Raw genomic sequence first — 20,962 nt, 5'->3', positions numbered from 1 at the left:
GACACCACAGCACCACCACCTTTGACAGTGGTTTTAGTCATGTGGGCAGTTTAAATGGGGACCTATTCTGCTCATTTCCTGCTCTATAATTTCATTTTGTGACTCCACTAGAGCAGCTTTGCAGGCTTCACAGTTCAAAAAGTCCTGATTTATCTTCTACTGGCCCTTCTTGCAGCCCCTCAGTTCAGCCTGACGTTACTGAGCAACGTTGACATAAACATAAACATCTGGCCTGTACCATATAAGGACACCCGTGCCTGTCTGACATCAGATAGACATGGCGGTTGAAAAAACTGAAACAGAGCGTTCAGAGCAGCAATAAAACACTAAATCAGTGAACCAATTACTGTATGTGCTGTTAGCAAAACATAATTTGTGTGTTAGAATAGAATAGAGCAGTCTCTTACCGGCTACAGTGACCCTGGCGGTCCGGCTAACAACGCTCCCCAGTCCGTCCAGTGTGGCGAGGCACTGGTATTCGCCCTCGTCGGGCCGGTGGTGCCGTGAGTGCACGACATTCTGCACCAGCAGCGAGCCGTTAGCCAGCTGCTGCCGCCGCTCATCCACCACTGCGCTCAGCAGCACGCCGTCCTTGCGCCATGTGATGGTGGGAGGCCCCGCCACTGCGTCGGACTCCGCCTGACAGTCGAGCTGCAGCACGCCCCCTCGCACCGTCACCGTGTTCTGCGGCTCCTGGGTGAAAGTGAAGTCCACGAAACCTCCGAGACTAGGCGAGGAGGAGGAGGAGGAGGAAGATGAGGAGGCGTCTGAGGCTGGAGGAGGAGGAGAGATGAGGAGGAGTTACATGGAAGCACAGAAACATGAGATCACCAATAGAGTCAATCATTTATTAATGCGAACTGACAACAGAACGGCAACCACACAGCTGTGTGGCTCATAACAGGGATGAAATACAACAGGGTTCCCAGGAGGGGGCGTGACTTGTATTCAATACAAGATGCAATAAATCAAAACAAAATAAATTACAAAAGTCGGGAGGTAAAGAAACATCGCACAACGTGAGATCAAATCTTCACAACTGGGTCATATATTCGTTCTGTGTCAGCAAACTGATTAATTGCACATTTGCATGTGAATACGTACCACTGGCATAATATTAATTGAGATGATAAGGACCTTAACATGTGTCCTGCCTGTCTAAATGACCACAAATTGGAGGGGGGGGCATGCCAATTCATCCCACAGGATTAACCAATCAGACATCAGCCCCAACTCTCCGTGACCAATGAGGGGAAAGCATATGATGCAGGTCAACCAGAAGCGATGTCACCATGCATGTAGCATGGATTCAGATGCTAGCGGCGGCTGGATAAAAACCGTTAGCAATCCACTAAACGTTCTTTTCCAACATGAACAACATTTCACACTCATACAATCAAACAGTTTTTACAAGGGGGGGGGTTCAGCAGCAGGTTACGTTTGTCTCTCGTGCTTTTATCTGTTTATTCATTTATTCATGTTTCGGCTGATGTATTTATTCATATTTGTCGTGAGTTTTGTCAGACACGGCGGTGTTTAACCCCCCCGCCCCGGCCTGTAGTGCTCTGCTCAGCAGGATAACTTGTCGTCTCATCCACAGCTACATCAACTTGTTGTGTTCTCTCTCTGTCTTTTTTTCTTTTTTTTTTAAACATTTTGTTTAATCTTGCGAAAGGCTCTGACAACGGCAGAGGTGTCTCTCCTCTCCTGTTTTGATGCCGGCTGCTAAAGAAAGAAAGAAAAAGGCTTTCATCCCGATCAGAGAGGCAGTTTGTCCGATCAAAGCCGCCGTTCAGTGTCTGTGTGTTTCTTGGAAAGACTGAACAGAGGCTCAGAACAACCTGAAGTCACGTCATTACGGCACGGAGTCGACTTTGAAGCACAGCAGATGTTCTTTTTTTCTTTTTCTTTTTCTTTTCTTTTTTTTTAAACTGACGTTCCTCTTTTAAGAGCCTCGCAGCTTCGGTTTCTCCTGCAGGAAAACTCTGATCAGGCACGCATCAGGTATAAAAAAAACTAAATAACTCTCTCTGGCTCTATTCCCGACTGGGACGGGAAAACAAATGGAGAACACTCAGCATAAAAGCAATTCATCACTAATGGCTGGGGTTTTTTTCCCCCTTCAGCATAGCTTTGTTTTATTTCTTACTCAAATAATGGGGCAAAAACAGAACCAGCATCGATAAGCAACAGGGCCGTGGGCAGGAGTCTAAAACTACTGAGCTCATGAGTCAAAGTCCTCCTAACAACTCCCTCTGTGCTAAAATGCTTTAGTTTCTTCAAATTTTGGGGATTTTTCATATTTCATCTATTTGATTAGGTGCTCATGAAGTCAGCAAGTGCTTATAGACTCTACACAGTTTATTAGACAAAAACTAATCTCACGAGTCCCTATAATTAGCGCCAGATTAAATCGTTTTAAATTTACTAGAAATTATAGACCTCGCGGCATGTGGAAGATAGGCCAGAGTGAAAACTCAAAAAGATAAAGTTAAACAGAAAATAAAAGAGAGAGGTAACTGTTTAAAGTTCAGAAATAAACTCTCAGAGAGAAAATACATGGAACGGAATGGAACGGAACGGAACAGAACGAAACGACATCTTCACAAGTGTGCAATGTGATGACGCTCATGGCAGAAGCGTTAGCTTTCTGCTGCAAAAAGAGTGACTGCTCTAGTGCTTATGTTTTTTTTTTTAATTTTAGATCGATTTGAACAGGATCATGCAAACCATGACGTGGCCATTGTGGTGGTGGGGGGAAGGGTCCGTGGGAGATCCGCCATGCTTTTCACTGCATGTAACGTAAAATTACGTCATCACGAAAAAAGAGTGGATGCTATAGCTGTTAATTTGATTGATTTGATAATTTGAACAGGAGCATGGCCGCGGGAGACCCGCCACGATTATCACCACATGTAACGCAATGTAACGTAACAACGTCATCACAGAAGCATTAGCTTTCTGCTGCAAAAAGAATGACTGCTCTAGTGCTTACGTTTTTTTTTTCATTTCAGATCGATTAGAACAGGATCGTGCAAGCCGTTTGCATTAGATCCATTTCGGAGGGTTAACCGCATATAAACCACCCCTGGTTGTTTCCAGAGGCAATACAGGGGGCGGGATGTGACCTCAGCGTCCTCAGCTGCAGATAAAGCAGTCAAGAATTGGATCAGCATCTGTGAAATCGTCACAACACCGTAAACTTGAGGATACCTTCCCCTCCTCCCCTCACTTCTCCTTCTTTATTCTTTATTTATCCTTCTTTCTTTCCTTACCATCCTCCTTCCCTGCCCGTCCTTCCTTTGCTCTCTTTCTTTTCCTTCACGGTTTCCTTCTTATTATTGATTCCCCTTCAGCAGCCCCCCCCATCTCTATCAGTAAATCACCATCTTGACAGCTCTATCTGTACTCACTCCCACCAGTCACACACACACACACACACACAGAGTCAGTCAGTTCATCAATGTGTCCTTGTCCTTGTTGTCCTGCAGTTTGATGCTATCACTCTCTGTCTCTGCTTCCTCTCTCTTTTCACTGCCTTTCTTCATATTTCACCTGGAACACGATGCTGCCCCTCACCTCCATATTTTTTGAACACAATCACGTTATTTTACTGGTCCATTGTTTCAGAATCATTAAGGAAATTCCTTAATGATAACGAAGGACCCGTTAAAATTAAGCATTACCAAGATTTCACAAGAAACGGGGTACAAAACAGCTGAAATGCTGTCGTGAAAATCATTTAAGTTCTTAAATTCAGCAAACCGGAGACATTTTAACACATTCCAAACCTGAAATGAACCCACGGAAAACCCACCCAGACGTAACGTGCATGAATTACTTTTCAGGGAAAGGGACCAGACCCGATGAGGCACAGTCAGACCTGGCCCATGAGATAGGTCCTGGGGTTCATTAGAACCGGTGTGACTCCGGTCCGGGGTCTGATCTCCGTTACTGTGGCTCAGGAGGCAGACCGGGTCGACCACTGATCACAGGGGTGGCGGTTCCAAGTGTCCTTGGGCAACGCGCCAAACCTGAAATTGCTCCTGATGGTCAAACCAGCACCTCGCATGGTAGCTGGAGACCATCGGTGTGACCACAAGACCGTAAAACATGATATAAACCCCGCCCTTTATTTGCTACTGGGTGGCCCTGTGAAGATCTGTACAGCAGACACTCTCCTAGTCAGGAATGTGGTGTGACCCCACACTGGTTGGGGAACTCTGAAGCCCAGTTTTTTTTAATATATATATATAATAGAGGTGGAGAGGTAGAAAGATATAGAGCCATCCAGGAGTTTAACTGATAAGATAAGAGTCAGTGACAGCGAGGTGGACAACGGCCAAGACCATCGGAGCGCACACACTCTCACAGTGGCTGACAGCATGGGTTAGTCTCTGAAAAGCAGACTGCATTAAGAGTCTGGGGCGGCATCCAAAAAAATGTGAGTGTGTGTGTGTGTGTGTGTGTGTGTGTGTTTAAACTCTGCCAGCAGCAGAGGATCATCTTGACGGAGAGGAGGAAACAGGAAGGCACTACGTCCTGAATGGTGATGTAGGCCTACAAGACTTGAAACGCAAAAGATTTAACAGAGGAGTTTTTAGTCTCTGGCCGCACGGCTAGCTAACAACGTTAGCTAATGCGCTAACAGAGTTAGCGTAACGAGAGAAATCACCTATTCCTCAGAGTTCCCCGATTTCTGATGAGGTGGGCGTGACAAACCTTTAGACACGGTAACGTTATCCATATCTACATACAACAGACAAGACTTTAATTAACCTTACGTGACACAAAGTGTGAGCCACAGACACGAGCATTTTAGTCGATGGCCTCAGTCCAATATTATCCATAATTATCTTTCTTTTTTTTTTGACTGTGGCAGCGGCAGCTCGCATGTGATAGAATTTCAATTTGGAGCCATTACTCCTTCGATTCTGGCACCCAGCGACGCAGCACGATGATGTATTTTTTCGGGAGGTTATGTAGCCTGCTACTCTGAGGTGATTCGTGTTTTTGCCCTCCAGCTAACGCTGTGACGTAATCACGACGTCCCGCACTGAAAGGGGTCTATTCCATGTCTTTGATAATGTATTTCATGTGATTATAATGAAACAATCTATTGCAAGTTTAATGATTTAAGCTAGCAAATTATTACCCCCCCCGGAAAAAAGCTGTTAAGTGTATGTGAGTCATGTAGTTGAGTTTAATAAGCCAGTAAGGATGGGCGGTATGATGACACTCAATGGCAATGTTACATGTTTTATAGGAATTTTAGCGTCAATATGATATGAAGAGCCTTCATTTGTCAGGTATGTAACTCACTGCAACAACCAAAAGAAAAACATCCCCGTCTGGTTATTTCCTCCATAACAATATTCCAGTTGATTTTATCGACGCAAAATGGCATCCATTGCGATGGAAGATTTATCGATTTTCGGGGGCAAAATTCTACTGCAAACAACAACAACAACAACACGATGTACATTCTCAGAGGTGACTGCCGAGTTGGGTCAACTGTGCTAAACCACATCCCTGCTGTCAGATACACTCGCCAACTAGCCAGCATCCCAATTATATACATGCACACGCACACGCACACACACACACACACAGTTTGTAAGGTCCCATCTGCAGTGAGGTCTGACACCAGCTGGACAACGCCAGTGCGCGCGTGTTTAGCGTTAAGCCTTCGTTAACAAGTCTCACCTGTCGTCCACCCTTCGCATCTCATTGAGCTATAACTCCCATAATCCCTTTGACAATCTCCCAGCTGAGCTCAGCAAACACACACACACACACACACACACACACACATTAACCAATCAGCAGTGACTGACATATGCGTCCGTCCATCCATCCGGTGATTGCTGGGAGCAGTTAACATTTGTCATGTCATTTTTGTGTGTGTGTGTGTGTGTGTGTGTGTTGCAATTTTTCTGTCTCCGGACTAGAAATACGATGTCCCCGTTCTTAATCTGGCCCACAACCTCTGACTGGTTGATCGGCTCTGTTACACAACGTCCTGTCCACACACACTCAGTGAAAATCCCTTTCTCTTAACGTGAACACACACACACACACACACTTCACCCACTGATATTAACACCAATTGGTCTTAATTAGTCGAGTCTCATTCAGCCTGCTGTGTTTCCTGCTAATTACTTTGAGTGTGTGTGTGTGTGTGTGTGTGTGTGTGTGTGTGTGTGTATCACCACCATCAATCGCAGCCTGTTTGTTCTTCAATGTGTAAATTTACGTTAACGACAGCAGATGTTTGAATGCTTCGGCTCAACAATAATGAAGATCTTTGTCGAATCGTGCTGAATTTCTGCACGTTCTTGAGAAAGGTCAGCCAGATTAAACGATTTTAACTTCGAATGAATGTAATTTAACATTTTGATCGGTATCTTTGTACATGTTAAGAATTTTTCCTCCTTCGTCAGAACACAAGCATGAAGGCTGAATGAAAGGAAGTAAAGGGATTAGTTTCAAGCACACACACACACACACACACACACACACACACACACAGAGCTGTATGTGTGATTTCCATTTGGTCCTTGTCAAAACGCTTTGAGAGACAACAGTGACACTCCATCCCCTGAGACAAATAGGATCATATTCACTGTGTGTGTGTGTGTGTGTGTGTGTGTGTGTGTGTGTGTTTGTGTTTGCAGGTTAAAACCCCAATAAGCGTTCCGTCTGCACGTTGTTAACAGAGACCTTTACTGCTGTCAAACACAATTACCAACCGGTCAACAGCAGGCCAATTATAGGCTACAGACACACACACACACACACACACACACACACACACAATCAGTGAATGACAATAACAAGGTAGCTTACTGTCAAAGAGGAGGGAGTAGCTGTCATAACACGCACGCACACAAATTCCTGAATGACAATTTTAAAGTAGCTTTGTGTCGAAGCGAAAGGGGAATAGCTGTCATACATGTCACTGGAAAACACACACACACACACACACACACATTGTGTAGTGATACCTCAGGTCCACATTCTGTCCACTTCCACTGCATCTATCACTTTAAATATTAACCATCAGATGAATTATTAATGAGTTCATGATTTGTAGCAATGTTGCAAAAAAAAAAGTCATGTCAAATTTAAATGTAATTATTACATCATCATTACAGTGCTTAGGTCCAAACTGATCATTTAAGGTCCAGGCTCATACAGTATGAACGGTATCAGACACAAAATGAGCCTCACGAGCCTCGGGAGATGAGCTAAGTGGTTAGCCTCGGTTAATGTTTGCTGGTTAGCCTAGTTTGAATACAGCAAAAGCTAACCAGCAGGCCTCTGCTTCTGTTAATGGTCTGAACACAGTTAAAGTCAACCACAGGCCAGTTGGAATGAAGCCAAAGCTAAATGACTAGCCTCAACCTCTGCTAACTCATCCAGTTAAGGTTAACCAGCTACCAATTTTCAAAGGTGACCATATTTTCAAACCCCCAAACCGGGACGCTGCACACCTACCGAGCACACCTGTCAACACCATGGAAAACCACAAACGCAGCACTCCCATAGGCGGGTACTTTATGAAGGAAGGAGTAAGCCTCCCGGAGATAAGGCTGACTTTCTCTTCGGCATGACAGCTAACCGTTAGCACGCGAAAGAGCCGCGAGCGTCATAGCCTCTGACTCATAGCTGATTGATTGACACACATACAGACGAATCAGTGTTGAATTCAGACGTGAGGTGCATTGTGGGTTGGGTAATAAATAAATGTCTATGTAAGGGCTGAAAACTGGTATAACATTATAACTGCTATTTTAATTGTGGTGTAAACCGGGACATTTTAGTACAGATATTCGTCTTGTGACACTCAGCTAGAAACCGGAACAATGCCTGGAAAACCGGGACGTCTGGTCACTGTTTAAAAGCTAACTGGCTAGCGGCCTCTGCTAACACTCAATACAGTTGCGCAACTGTACTGAGCAGCTAGCATCAACATCTGATACCCATGAACACAGTTAAAGATAACCAACTAGCCTCTGCTCCATGCTAACTAGTCTAAATAGAGTTAAGGTAGGCTCTCGTCTCAACGCCTCAACTATTACCATGCGCACACCTAAAGCTACCCAGCTAGCGTCAGCAAATTCTAGCAGTTTACAGCGGCCTAGCTGTGTCTGAGAAAATGGATGTGTGGCATGAGAGCGTGTGAAAAGTCTCAATAGCGTGGGCGTGGGAGAGTCGGCAGCCCTGCATATAACCTAAAGCTAATCAGCTAGCCTCAGCTAGTGGGTCACTGTAGCTTTTACTCTTCTCGTTTTAACGGTTTCAACACAGCGAAAGTGACGGAAAAACAACTTGAACAATATCTGCGTGAAGGCTGGTAATCATGCATAATCAATACAAGCTGGCCGATTAGCCGGGGTGTAATGTGATCACAGACAGAGGAACAGTATTCAGAGGCAGACTTGGTGTGCTCACAGGGGGATAATATCAGGGATAAAATCTGCAGCGTGAAGTGAAAACGGTGTCAGAGCAATCCTATTGGTCTTTGATCACAGATTCTCACTTCCTGAAAACCCTGAGAGTCGAGAAATAAAACACAGCAGCTAAAAGCTGCAGGATGAAAGGGAAGATCAGGAAGAAATATCAGTGAGGGGAGGGAGGAGGGGTGATGTGCTGTTTTTTTTTTGTTTTTTTCAAAAGCCACTAATTCCCCCTTTCTCCTTCAGTCTACAGTTTTCTGTTAATCTTGTCTCCTTTCCTCTGCTATCGTTTTGCTTTTCCTGGTTTTTGTTTACTATCATTTTTGAAATTATTATTCTTTGTTTCTTTTAAGGGGAACTAATAATTGTGATAAAATATATATTTTTAAAATGCAGAATACTTATGTGCAAGTGTATGCTATTTTATTCATGCCAGATTTGTTCCCACATTTGAGGCTGAGTTTCTGTAGCAGATGTTTTGGCTGCGCAAACTGAGCAGGAAGAAACACAAATTGGTTCCATGTTGGTAGGAAAATGTCTTTCAGCTGGAAACCATTTCCAGAGGTGGAAGGTCAGCTAGTGTGCAGCTCAGTCTGATGGTCCACCAATCTGCCTCTAACTGAACACTGCCACAAACCTGCTGAGTCTAGTGGAAAAGGGTCAGTGTAGCAGAACTACAAGGTCTAGAACTAGAATGACTAGAGGGCCAATAGCTACAACAACTACAAAGCCTAGAGCTAGAACACTGACATAGCTGAGGTCATAGCAATCCAAGGTCTAGAGCCAGAGTGACTACAGGATCTAGAGCCAGGCTGACTAGAGGGCACAGAGCTCGAACTGGAATGCTTCGACTGAGGACAACTACAAGGTCTCGGGTTGGACCAACTTAGAGGCCTTGAACTACTACAAAGCCTAGGGCTGGACCAATGACAAAGCTTAGGGCTAGAACACTGACATAGCTGAGGTCATAGTAATTCAAGGTCTAGATCCAGAGCGACTACAGGATCTAGAGCCAAGCTGACTAGAGGGCACAGAGCTCGAACTGGAATGCTTCGAATGAGGACAACTACAAGGTCTAGGGTTGGACCAACTTATAGGCCTTGAACTACTACAAAGCCTAGGGCTGGACCAATGACAAGGCCTAAAACAACCACAGGGGCTAGAAAGACTAAACAACCTGGACTTGGATGACTAGAGGTCCTACAACTAGAACTGCTACGAGGCAAGTACAGTAGAAGGTCTAGAGCTGGAACCACCAAATGGGTGGGGCGGCTGTTACTCAGGAGGTAGAGCGGGTTGTCCACTGATCACAGGGTTGGCGGTTCAATCAAACCCCAAATGAACCCCAAATTGCTCCCAATGGTTTGCCAGAACCATAGCTCGCTGCCATCGGTGCGTAAGTGTGCGTGAATGAGAGGCAAATTGTAAATTGCTTTGGATAACAGCGCTATATAAATGCAGTCAGTTTAACATTTTACCAGATTCTGGCCCACAGCTAGAACTACAAATCTTAAAGCAACCACAGTATCAAGAGTTCAAACTAAAAGACTGAAGGTCTTGAACAATGAGCCAGAATAACAACAAGCACCAGGGCTAGAGGAACGAAAGGACCTCTTCCTTCCTTCCATCCTTCTGTCTCTCTCTCTCTCTCTCTCTCTCTCTCTCCTCTTTTCTTCTAGTCCTCTCTCGCCCAATGTGCAGCTATAACCCTGATTACCCCACACCTTTGGCATCACAAGGCCAACTAGGATCAGTAATATCGAACAGGGAATCTAAGTCTCTTTCCATATGTGTAAGCGCTTTAAGTGTCTGTTTGCATATTGATTTCACCCAGTTCGCTGTTTACACGCATTGACCTGTTTGGGTTTAATGAGAATAAATGTAAAATGTTGAGATTTGGCCTCATTTACACAAACACACACTGTGAAATGTAAATGAGTGCTTGTTGTCTGGCTCTCTTGCATGAATGATTTATGTGGATTCATTCCACCGTCTCTCCAAAATGAAATGACTGTTGGTTTCTGAGGTCAGTGGTTGTCAGGGAGCGTGCAAGCGGAGAGCAAAGCTCACACCTCGTTGCTGGCGAGTGCTTTCACACTCGAAACAGAAGTCCGTAAAGCACTTCATACTCACCACCAGTCAGCAGCTTGTTTAATCAGAGCAGCGTGTCTGTATGTGTGTGCTGTAGAGCACCCCCAGTGCCATCCAGGGTTCAGATAGCATAGATAATGTCAGGTGGTGAGCATTTCGCTGCATTTCATACTAATTAGTTTGTTTGTTTGTTTTTTTGGCCAAATACGTATTGGAACAAACATAATTGCCGCTGGATTATTTTATATGTCAATCTCTCTTCCAATTCCAGGAAGCATGACATCCTTATTTCACACAGGGAAGAGGTTGGACATACAAAAGGTTAAAGGGTTTGACACCAGAGACTGCGGTTTGTGTCTTGCGTACCCATAGGTTTAGGGTGCTAGACCACTTTGGTTCAGGTTCAAGAAAGTAAATATTTGAAAAAATTTGACGCATCCTGTCTCGTGCTTCAAGTCCGTTTCGACTAGTTTTGACTTTTCGTGTTTCGAAATGTTGACCGAAGAATGATTTTGTCAATGATTTTTGTTAACCTAAACTCTGGTGTCATACAGTATTTCGACCACACACTTAACCACCTTGTCACAATTTTTCAGTCACTATTTTTCATCACTGTTGCTAGCTTGCTAGATGTATGTGATGTCCCCACTCTTAATCCCGCCTACTAAGGTCTGATTGGTCAACTGTTTATCCAACCAGAAAGACAGCTTTTTACACTTCCGGTTCCCTCGTCTGCAAGTCAATAGGGTTTTTTGAATGGGTTTTTGGTCAGATGCCTGAGATAAGGTCTGTGGTTAACACAAGAGATTTCAACGTTTTGTTCTATGACATAAAATAAGTCAGTAGATACACCCACTCGTGACTTTTGAAACTTTTACGTGTCTTAAAAAAGGCGGTTGCTAACAAGTGGCTAACTGAGACTACAGAGGTTGTTGCGGACATTAAACGTCTTCATGCCGAACAGGGAAAGTCATCTACTCACTAGTTGTGTTTATACTCTATATCTATCTAAGTGAAGCTTAGCGGTGGTGACGTTGAAGTAATACGACCGTGGTGGAGTTCCTTTATAGCCTAACGTTAGCTTTTTACTTCTAGCGATTCCATTTACGCTTTGAAAATCCTAAAAGTGGTGTTTGTTAGCGAAGATTATCTTGCTGAACAAAAACGTGCAAGTATCATGACCTTTTGTTTTGCCACGGAGCTTATTTTCTGCAATAATCCAAAACCCCATGGAAAAAATCCCATTGGCTTTTAGTCGAGGGAACCGGAGCGACGCTAACTTGCGGGTTGGCCTACAAAAATACGTCATCCCTGCAGCGCTCTATGCCAGACCTTTTTTCTATCGCTAAACAAATATGGGAGATGTACGCAGCAATTCAGAGGTCTGGAACCAGGCTAGGAATTTGTTTTCATTACAGTAAGGTTCCACCAACATCGCTAACAACATACTGTATAAAAGACACACAGCTGAAGGGTTCATGATCTGTTAGGGAAAAAAAAAAAAGAAAGAGTGTGTGTGTTCACGTGTCCGCGACGGGTAAATGTGCATGTGCTTTTAGCTTTAAGCCTGTGTGCGCACGTATTTATATTCCTAGAGTTGTGTGTGTGTTTAATGATGTGAGGCCCGAGGTCAGCAGAAAGCTCAGCTGTAGAAATAAACTCTGCAGGTTTCTGTCCTTCACTAACAGGTGTGTTGGATTTGCACTCGACAGATCATCAGTGGGGGTTTTTTTGTTTGTTTGTTTTTTTTAAATGAAAAATCGTATGACTGTGTGGGAGAGACTGCTGCTGGGGTGGGGGTGGGGGGAAACCTGCCTGTACTGAAGATGTTTTCTGCTCTGTGTGTTGAAATAAAGAAATGGAGTGAAGGCTCAGTCTGAGTGATGACGTGTGTGTTTTTGTTTTTCAGGCTTCAGGTGAAGAAAAGAAACATTTGAGTGCGCTGACAGTGAACTTGGCTGCGCGATTGCAGTACAATCCACGAAGGAAAGCCTGACTCCGACTTAGTGATTAAATGTTGAAAAAAACAATCGATCAAGCCCAAATTGGCTCTCTGTCAGATCCTGAGGACTCTGAGAACAGATTCAGGTGTGTCATTAAACCGTCTCCGTCGTGGGTGATCCGATCACGAGAGCTTGACCTCATACCCGGATCAGAGTACACTTCACCCGCGTGAACACCATGTACCGGGGTCCACTTGAAAAAGGTGGTCTCGGGTGCAGTTCAGGTGCGAAAACTACCGTAGCCTCCAAAACACGGGACGTAGACCGCTATTTAGAATGTGACGCCGGAACCATTGGCCTGTACCGCTGCTCGGGTCGCGCCGATCTCATCCTCCGAACTGCGCGGCCGTGGCCGATGAAGGCAGGGAGGGGGGCAAGCGGGTCGTCCTTGACATTGTCTCCCCAATAATAGTAGGCAGGAGTGCTCAAAGTACTGATGAGTGATGACGCAAGCGAACTCTACCCTACTTCTGTCTTGATGCGTTATGGCGCATTTACCGCCACCAACTGCCACAGAGCATGGATCAAGTGCACTCGGGTACGGAGCAATGTGGAAGCTGACCCGGCGGGGGGCAGTGGAGGGGTCGTACTGTATGACATGACTGTGTTGTCGTACTGATGGAACCAGTGCTTTGGGAATGTATATGAAACTGAATTGGAAAACATAGGCCTTTTATAATGCGGGTAATTCCAAACTGTATGGCACACACATCCAACCACGTGAAATTCGCCACACTGAGTGACCCTACATTTTTGCAGATTAGCCAACAGGGGGCGCCACCGGGGCATCACTGCAGCCTCTTCCAGTCCTCCTCCACTCCTGTCCTTCTTTCTTTGCTACTTCCCTGAATCAATTCTCTCTCTCTCTCTCTCTCTCTCTCTCTCTCTCTCTCTCAGGGGAAACCTCTCCTGTCATCCTCCTGATCTGAAAGTATAAACGCTCTGTGCGCGCGTGTGTGTGTGTGTGTGTGTGTGTGTGTGTGTGTGTTTGTGAGAGAGACAGGATGGGGGTTGTGCAGACAGATGAGGATTTCTATCGACTGACACCTTATCACATTTTCTGTCAAATCTTGACAAATACTGTCAAACTCTGTGTGTGTTTTTGTGTGTGTGTGAGAGTGTGTTATATTTGAAGCTTGTAAATCAGGGCCCATGAGCAATATTTATTTCCTGATTTTGGAAGTCACATCACATCCGTGCATAAATACTGGCTTTTTATTTTGCGCTCACACCGAGCAAGCTGTGTTTCACCGCACGGCTTGTCAACGGCTCTGACCCACTGCACTCCCTTTTACCGCGGCAAACCTGACGCCAGAAACCCTCAAGGAGAGGCTGACCTGGAGCACACAGAGTAGAGCAAGAGGGTAAAGCTGTGATGTCCCAGAGGTGGGTCGTAGAGTGGAGTAGTAAATATTAAATACAACAATGAATTATAGCTGCAGGGGGGGCAATGATCGGGCTCCAAGCAGAAGCAAAACTCTTTAAAGGTCCCATATTCTGCTCATTTCCAGCTCTGTATTTTTATTCTGGGGCTCCGCTAGAGTAGCTTTGCACGATTCACAGTTGAAAAAAGTCCTTATGTATCTCCTCCTGGCCCTTCATGCAGCCCCTCAGTTCCCCCCCTCTGTCTGAAACAAGCCGGTTTAGACAAACTGAACCACCTCCAAAAACCTGGAAGAGTAGTCCTGAGCAGAGCGCTCCAATAACTTAGACAGACTGAGCGGGTGGATGAGCAAATCCCCCCAGTACTTGGTGGGTGGTGCTGTGTCTGGAGCAGGTGACCTGCTGGGGGGGGGGCGTGGCTGAGTGCTGTGACATCACAACCTTACAGCGTCTGAATACAGGCTGCGTTTCATTTCTCCGTGGACAGAGCCTTCTGATCCTTTCCCAATACCTGCTTTATAATCAAACAAGACGTGGAGACCTCACTTTCTACAATACGGGACCTTTAAAGTAACTCCGGTTTTGTTTATGTGACATCAATACCTTGACGCTCCGTTAAGGGGTTTCCTACACAGCTAACAACAAGCTAACAACGACTCACCAGCGGCATTCAGTGTCTGGCTGGCCTACAAAAGTCTCAACCCCTTTAGGACACATAAAGAACATTTTAAAAGAAGAGCGAGTGGAGGACCTTAGTGATCCGGCTGGACCAGCATCTGGGTATCTAGTTTCAAATTTTATAACAGGAGCCCTGCATAGGAACGCGTTTACCGGGCAGGCAGGGTCAAAATAAAAAGATCTAACTGAGTTGCATTATGGGACATTTTCTCGGCTTCTGGTGCTACCACTGAGCACCTGGAGAGCTCAGCGGTGGTACTGCTATCTGCAGTATTTTGTGCAGTATAACGCAGCTCAGTGGGTTGTCACTATTTGAATACAATGTTTTAAATGTGCGTCATGTCGTCAGATCTCACGTCACATTGCTGCCCATCCTGCAGATTCTTTGCGTGCCTCGATGTCTCGACGAGTGTCCGCTCCGCTCAACGCAAAAAACAAAACAAAACAAAAATCTGCTGATGTGTTTTTTTAATGTTGAGTCCTCATTTATCAGATGGTTTATTTGACTGCAAACGAGGGCTTTCCGTCGCTTCTGACAGACGCTGAGGACTCATCAGACACATCTGCTGCTGCTGCAAGGACGCGGCAACGTCCTCACAACGCACCACGCCGCTGAGTGTGTGTGTGGGTGTGTGTGTGTGTGACATCCGTGACCAATCAAGACAGAAGCCACAGGCTTTCCAACTGCCGTCCCTCGAGACAGAGCAGCGGCCAGCCAATATGTCACACACACACACACACACACACACACACACACACACACACACACACACACACACACACTGTGTAAGCCTGACAGATTGGTAGTTTATGGGTGTTAACAGACAGAGGGAGCCTCTTTCTTCACCATCATCAGTCATCGCCTTCAAACCCTCCTCCTCCTCCTGACGCACACAATAGCCCTGCATGTGTGTGTGTGTTCTTGTGTGTGTGTTGTTTATTAAAGCAGGAAACAAACAGGGAGCAACTGGCGGGTGCAGGTCAACAGTGTGACCCCCCCCCCCAAACAAAGCCTAAGTGTGTGTGTGTGTGTAAAAAGGATATTAAAGGGCTTCAATTTAAGGTCAAAGGTCAACAGCGAGCTGACTTGGGTGAAGAAGGAGTTCGCCCTCCAGGAAAAAAAGGGGGTGGGGGGGTGGAAAAAGCAGTGTCTGGAGGAAAGCGGTGCTATCGAGGAAATCGAACATGTTAATGGCACAACATCCGACCTTAGACCATCGTCTGGTCTAATACGCCGTGTTGTCTAACAAGCTAGAATAACACAAACGACTGAATGGATGGTCGATAAACACAAAAAAAACAAATCAACAAATATAACACTCTAATATTGTTTGTTTAATATTTCTGGTGTTAGTGGCCTTTGACAAACACCATTTCCCACAATCCCACGGACTGCTGCACGGTTAAAAAAAACAAAAAGCAGCTTGACAGACTACCACTGCCTTCACGCATTACTCATGTCGGCCGGCGGCTGCAAATTAATTAAGTCACCCCGGGCTCTTACTTGAGACGTCTCTGGAAACATCAAGACTACATTTTTTTCTATTTTATTCCTTTAACGCTTCAATACTGTTCTGCAACTGCTCACTAAAAACCTGTCTGCAAAAGAGCTTCACAGAAATAAATCTGCAGGGAGGTTGGAAATGATTCTTTCACACACACACACACACACATAATAATCAACAAACACCCTGTGGCCTGTGCGGTTCATATTTAGCGTACTTGTTTAGTCACCGGTGTGTGTGTGTGTGTGTGTGTGTGTGTGTGTGTGCGTTGGGGGTTGGTGGCTGTCAATCAGAGCCAGCGGAGCGTGGAGATGGAGGAAGGGGCGTTGCCATGGGGAACGCCGGGTGAGCGCCCCTCCGTCCTCACGTCCTCTCCTCGTTTCCTTCCTTCGCTCCCTCCTCCCCTGCGTCCTAACCTTCCCTTCTTACATCTTTTCTTTCCTTCCTTCCGTCCTCCCCTTTTCTTTTTCGCTTCCTTCCCTTCCTTTTGCTCACCAAGTAAATGATTTGCTTGACATTCTCATAACCTTCTAAGGGAGTTTTCTTTAATATATACAGTAAACTAAAATAAATACATTAGATGATAGTAAACAAAAGAAATAGTAGAATAACATATATATGGATATGTTGAGTTGTCAAAGATGAGGCGTAATGAGAGAGAAAATAAATGTAGCCCGTTTGAACTGGGAACAGTTCGGACTGAATATTAATACGCACACACACCCTGCAGCATACGTTCAGGGGTCAACACGCCAACGCTGGCCACAGTCCTGCAGGGGATTATGGGTAGGCCAAGCGGTAGCTGTCAGCAATGTGAGGACCTCACTATCTAACAATCTCACACACACACACACACACACACACACTGTAGCTGAAGCTCTCTGGAGTTTTATAAAAGTGAGATCGTCCTTCAAGCTTTATCCTGTCCCTGGAGTGTGTATTTGTCTGTGTGTGTGTGTGTGTGTGCTGACAGTGAACACGCACGCACGCACGCACACACACACACACACACACACACACACACAGCATCCAGCTCTGTCTATTCATATTCTCCTCATTTGCAACAGAACGAATATGTTGCAACAAAAAGAAGAAACATAATTACATTTTTAGCAACAGAACAAGGAAGCGCTTGTAATTAATGTATCTGTGCGATGTTCGCTGACAGCATGTTTAATTTGTTTTCCTCACGACATCTGCTGTACTTATAGTACAAATAAAAACATTTTTTTTATGTGGGTGTGTATAGCCACTCAGCCAAGGGAAGATAATGGTCTTGGTTAAACATTCAAAAAGTCCTCTTTTTGGGGACCTGGGGGTCGTGACCTCGCCAAAGCTCCACGGGGGGGGGGGGGGGGGGGGGGGGGGCGTCGTGAAGCCCTCTTGATTTTTAAGGATGTATGAATTTTTGTTTATATAAAATGCAATACACAAGCATTTCATTAATTTCTGTGAAGAAGGCGACTACATTTAAGGGGTTATTGTAGAAGTTTATATCTTTATTTGGGTTAGGGTTAAAACGTATGTATGTATGACAGTGAAAATGAAAAGAAAATCATAATACGGACATGGAATTGTGTGAAAAATCATCTGATACATTACAACATCATCAGGAAATAGTCTGTTCAGAATTGTATCCAAATTGCTGGTTTTACACAGACTTCCTGTAGGTGTCAAGGTCACTGTTTAGGTTAACTGTACAGTTGATTGTTCCGTGCTGTTATTGTTTTTTTTATGCAGAGAATGTAATGAAATATACATCATGATGTTTTTAAAAAAGTAGCTACCTTTTGCCCTTTTTTATGTGGGTGGGGTCCCTTAAGAAAAAGGTTCGGGACCAGTGCTCTAGAACGACACATAGCAGTGTTCTGTGATCTGACGCCCAGTCAGCAGGGGGGGGGGGGGGGGGGGGGGTTGGTTGGTCATCGCCTGTCTGCGCCTTCCTGCTACACGTCGCTGTTGGAAAATAAATCCATGCTGTGATGTGACAACGCCTCGGTTAGGTTTAGGCTCAAAAACGAGTGAAGTCAGGCTTCGGTAAAGATAATGGTTCGGGTTAGCGGAGCTTCATCGTCATGGTTACAATAAGAATGTAAATGTTTGGGGCGCTTTCTGAAACGACTGATTTTGTCGTTGTCCTTGTTACCAATTCAGTTTAAATTGCATGAATGAGTTCCTCTGCTGATTGGCCCCCGAGTTTCGGACGTCTCCTGACGTGACATGAGCGGAGACTTCATTCCACCAAGCTTCTGAAGTTGATGGGTGACTCGAAGCTTCCGGACCAGTTTGGACTGATGTCCTGCTCTGAGATGCTTCAGTGATACACACACTTTGTTATTTGTGTTTGTATTTAGGCATGAGTGTTTGTGATGGATTACATTAGCCAAAGTCAGCGTGTCTTTGCATTGGCTATGTGGGCCTGTGTGTGCTCACGCTGTCTTTCGCTGTAAATAAGCAGTGTGTGTGTGTGTGTGTGTGTGTGTGTGTGTGTGTTTGAGCTGTATTTAGGTCAGAAGCTGCCAGGAAATCTGTGTTTTCTGTTCCTGCGAAGTGAAGCCGTCTGGTTCAGGTCGCACGCGTTTGTCTGCCCACCAAGAAACAGGCTCATTAGGCTAATTAGTCCGATTAATGCAGAGGTGACCTGCACGGCGGAGGGGGCCCCGGGGCCAAACAGATGGGACGGCAGCACCACCAACCTGTCAGCGGCGAGCGCGCAGTCACTGAGTCAACAGTTCAACAGCGAACACGACACTATAGACAACGCAGGTGTCGGCCCCCGGCATGTAGACTTTGAGCTGAGATGAACTATGAAGCTGAAACGATGGGACGCGAAAGGTAAACCGTGACAAAAATGCCAGACTGAATGATGGGGGGGGGGGCAGAAAGGGCTGATTGCGCAGGAGGACGGAACAGCTCGGGAGCTCACTGCTGCCTGCGCGTTCACCGTGCAGGGGCCCGGACCGTTTTGTTGCCGTTGCAAAGTGAACTCCAGCGCGTTTGCCCAGTTGGTTCAGTTCGTGTTTAAGCTCGTGTGGAAAGCTGTCGATCAAACTGTGTGCCGTACAACCCAGACCCGGACCACAGGCTGTATATAAAGATGGCCGACGAGTCTCCGCTTCCTCCCACGTGTACAGAAACGAAGCCGAACTCTCCCCGGATGCGGCCGCTGCCACTGTGCACCCACCCGACCCAATCATGAGCACACCACAGTCAAGTGTTTGTTTTGTTTGTTTGTAGAACTTAAATATATTAGGGTTGCCTGTACGTTTTCGGTCAACTGTTTATTTATTGATCTAAATATTGACTTATTCCATTTATTTATTATTTTTTTATTTAAAAGATTTTCCTTTTAGATGTTCTCTAATTTCATGCCTTATTGTTATGTAGTGATTTATATGTGTACTCAATATGAAAGAATTGTTAACAAGGACCGAAAAAAGAAGCAAGCAAACAAAACATAACATATGCATATATCCACCAAACACTGGGCTGCTCAGCTCTCTGGGAACTGGGTCGCAGTGGAAGGTAAACAGTAAATGTAAAGTGTCAACATGTTTCCAGTGTATATGTATATATATATGCATTTAGAGCAGTGACATCAGAGATTCACCGGCTCTGCGTCTGGAAAACGCACCAAACAACCACAACACAACTACAGTACAGGCATTCCTGTCTCTGAGCCCAGGGAAAACACACACACACACACACACACAGTGTTCACTTCTAACAATAGATGTTGGAGCAACATGACAGGGACACGGCGATTCAGAGGAGGAGACAAACATGTAAACAACTCTGTGATGTCAACTTGTGCTCCCTGTCACTGCCTGCATGCCGCGGTGGATTCTGGGTAATTGCCCGCCTCGCGTCAAAGTCAGTTCTTGGTGATGAGAGATCTCAAGGTCGTTCCTGTAGATATTATCCCGTCTACAGGTTATTTACCAGTTTGTGCAAATGATTATGATTAGAAGCATACGATATCAGAGTCACCTGTAAACAAACGTATAGATTCGATGATTTCTTTTGATAAAAAGCCGGCAAAACACTTGAGACTGCTCGTAAACCTCATTGCTGCGAGCGTACGGTAATGACTGAATGACTTTATGAATGATATTAACAGTTTAATTTTTTTTTTCTGTAAACCCTGTCTCCCTACGTGACCTTTCAAAGCCTTTCCCAACACTTCCTGGCTTGACCTTAGCATTAGCACCTGACAAATGTAAGTCCAATATTCTCTCTCTCTGTTAGCTCTGTTTTTGGTCTCCACCGCCTCCTGGGAGGGGAAATAGCTTGCTCTTTAGCTGCTAAATGCTAAAAAGCTTTTTCACCACAAGCAGCTGCTGGAAACCAGAGTCGATGAGAGCGCGAAAACGCGGCAACAACACGGCGTTCCGGCTGCGGTGTTGAAACAAAACCCAGGCCTGTATGACTGTTCTCGAACGTCCCTCAGCAGTAGTCACGCCAACAAGACACCAGCTTCCTTCAAAAAAACGGCTGGGATTTTCAATGTCTTGGTAAAATGAAATGTGTTTTCATACCAAAATACTTTATCTTGGTAACAGTAATGTTGAGTAAAATATAATATGAACTTGCCCCAGGTAATTAGGTTACGCCATAATTCTCAGAACTGTTCGTGTTTGTGGCTCACACTTAGTGTCAGGTAAGGTTGAATAAAGTCTTGTCTGCTGTAGGTATGGATAACGTTACCGTGTCGAAAGGTTTGTCATGCCCACCTAATCGAGAAATTGGGGAACTCTGAGGAATAGGTGATGTCTCTCGGTACGCTAACTCTTTTAGAGCATTAGCTAACTTTGTTAGCTAGTTGTGTGGCCAGAGACAA

The 20,962-nt window shown here is 45.2% G+C and overlaps 1 protein-coding gene across 1 annotated transcript in view; it reads right to left on the bottom strand.

Annotated features, from left to right (window-relative positions):
- Nucleotides 1–20,962, bottom strand: part of dcc (DCC netrin 1 receptor) — a 225,532-nt gene that overhangs the window by 167,192 nt on the left and 37,378 nt on the right. The window contains exon 2 of the mRNA XM_070924473.1: nucleotides 408–773. Within this exon, the coding sequence (XP_070780574.1) occupies nucleotides 408–773 (366 nt within the window). The remainder of the gene's footprint in view (nucleotides 1–407; nucleotides 774–20,962) is intronic.

This window comes from Enoplosus armatus, chromosome 18 (assembly GCF_043641665.1).
Source record: "Enoplosus armatus isolate fEnoArm2 chromosome 18, fEnoArm2.hap1, whole genome shotgun sequence".
NCBI classification, from domain to species: domain Eukaryota; kingdom Metazoa; phylum Chordata; class Actinopteri; order Centrarchiformes; family Enoplosidae; genus Enoplosus; species Enoplosus armatus.
This window is presented reverse-complemented; position numbering and strand designations above follow the sequence as displayed.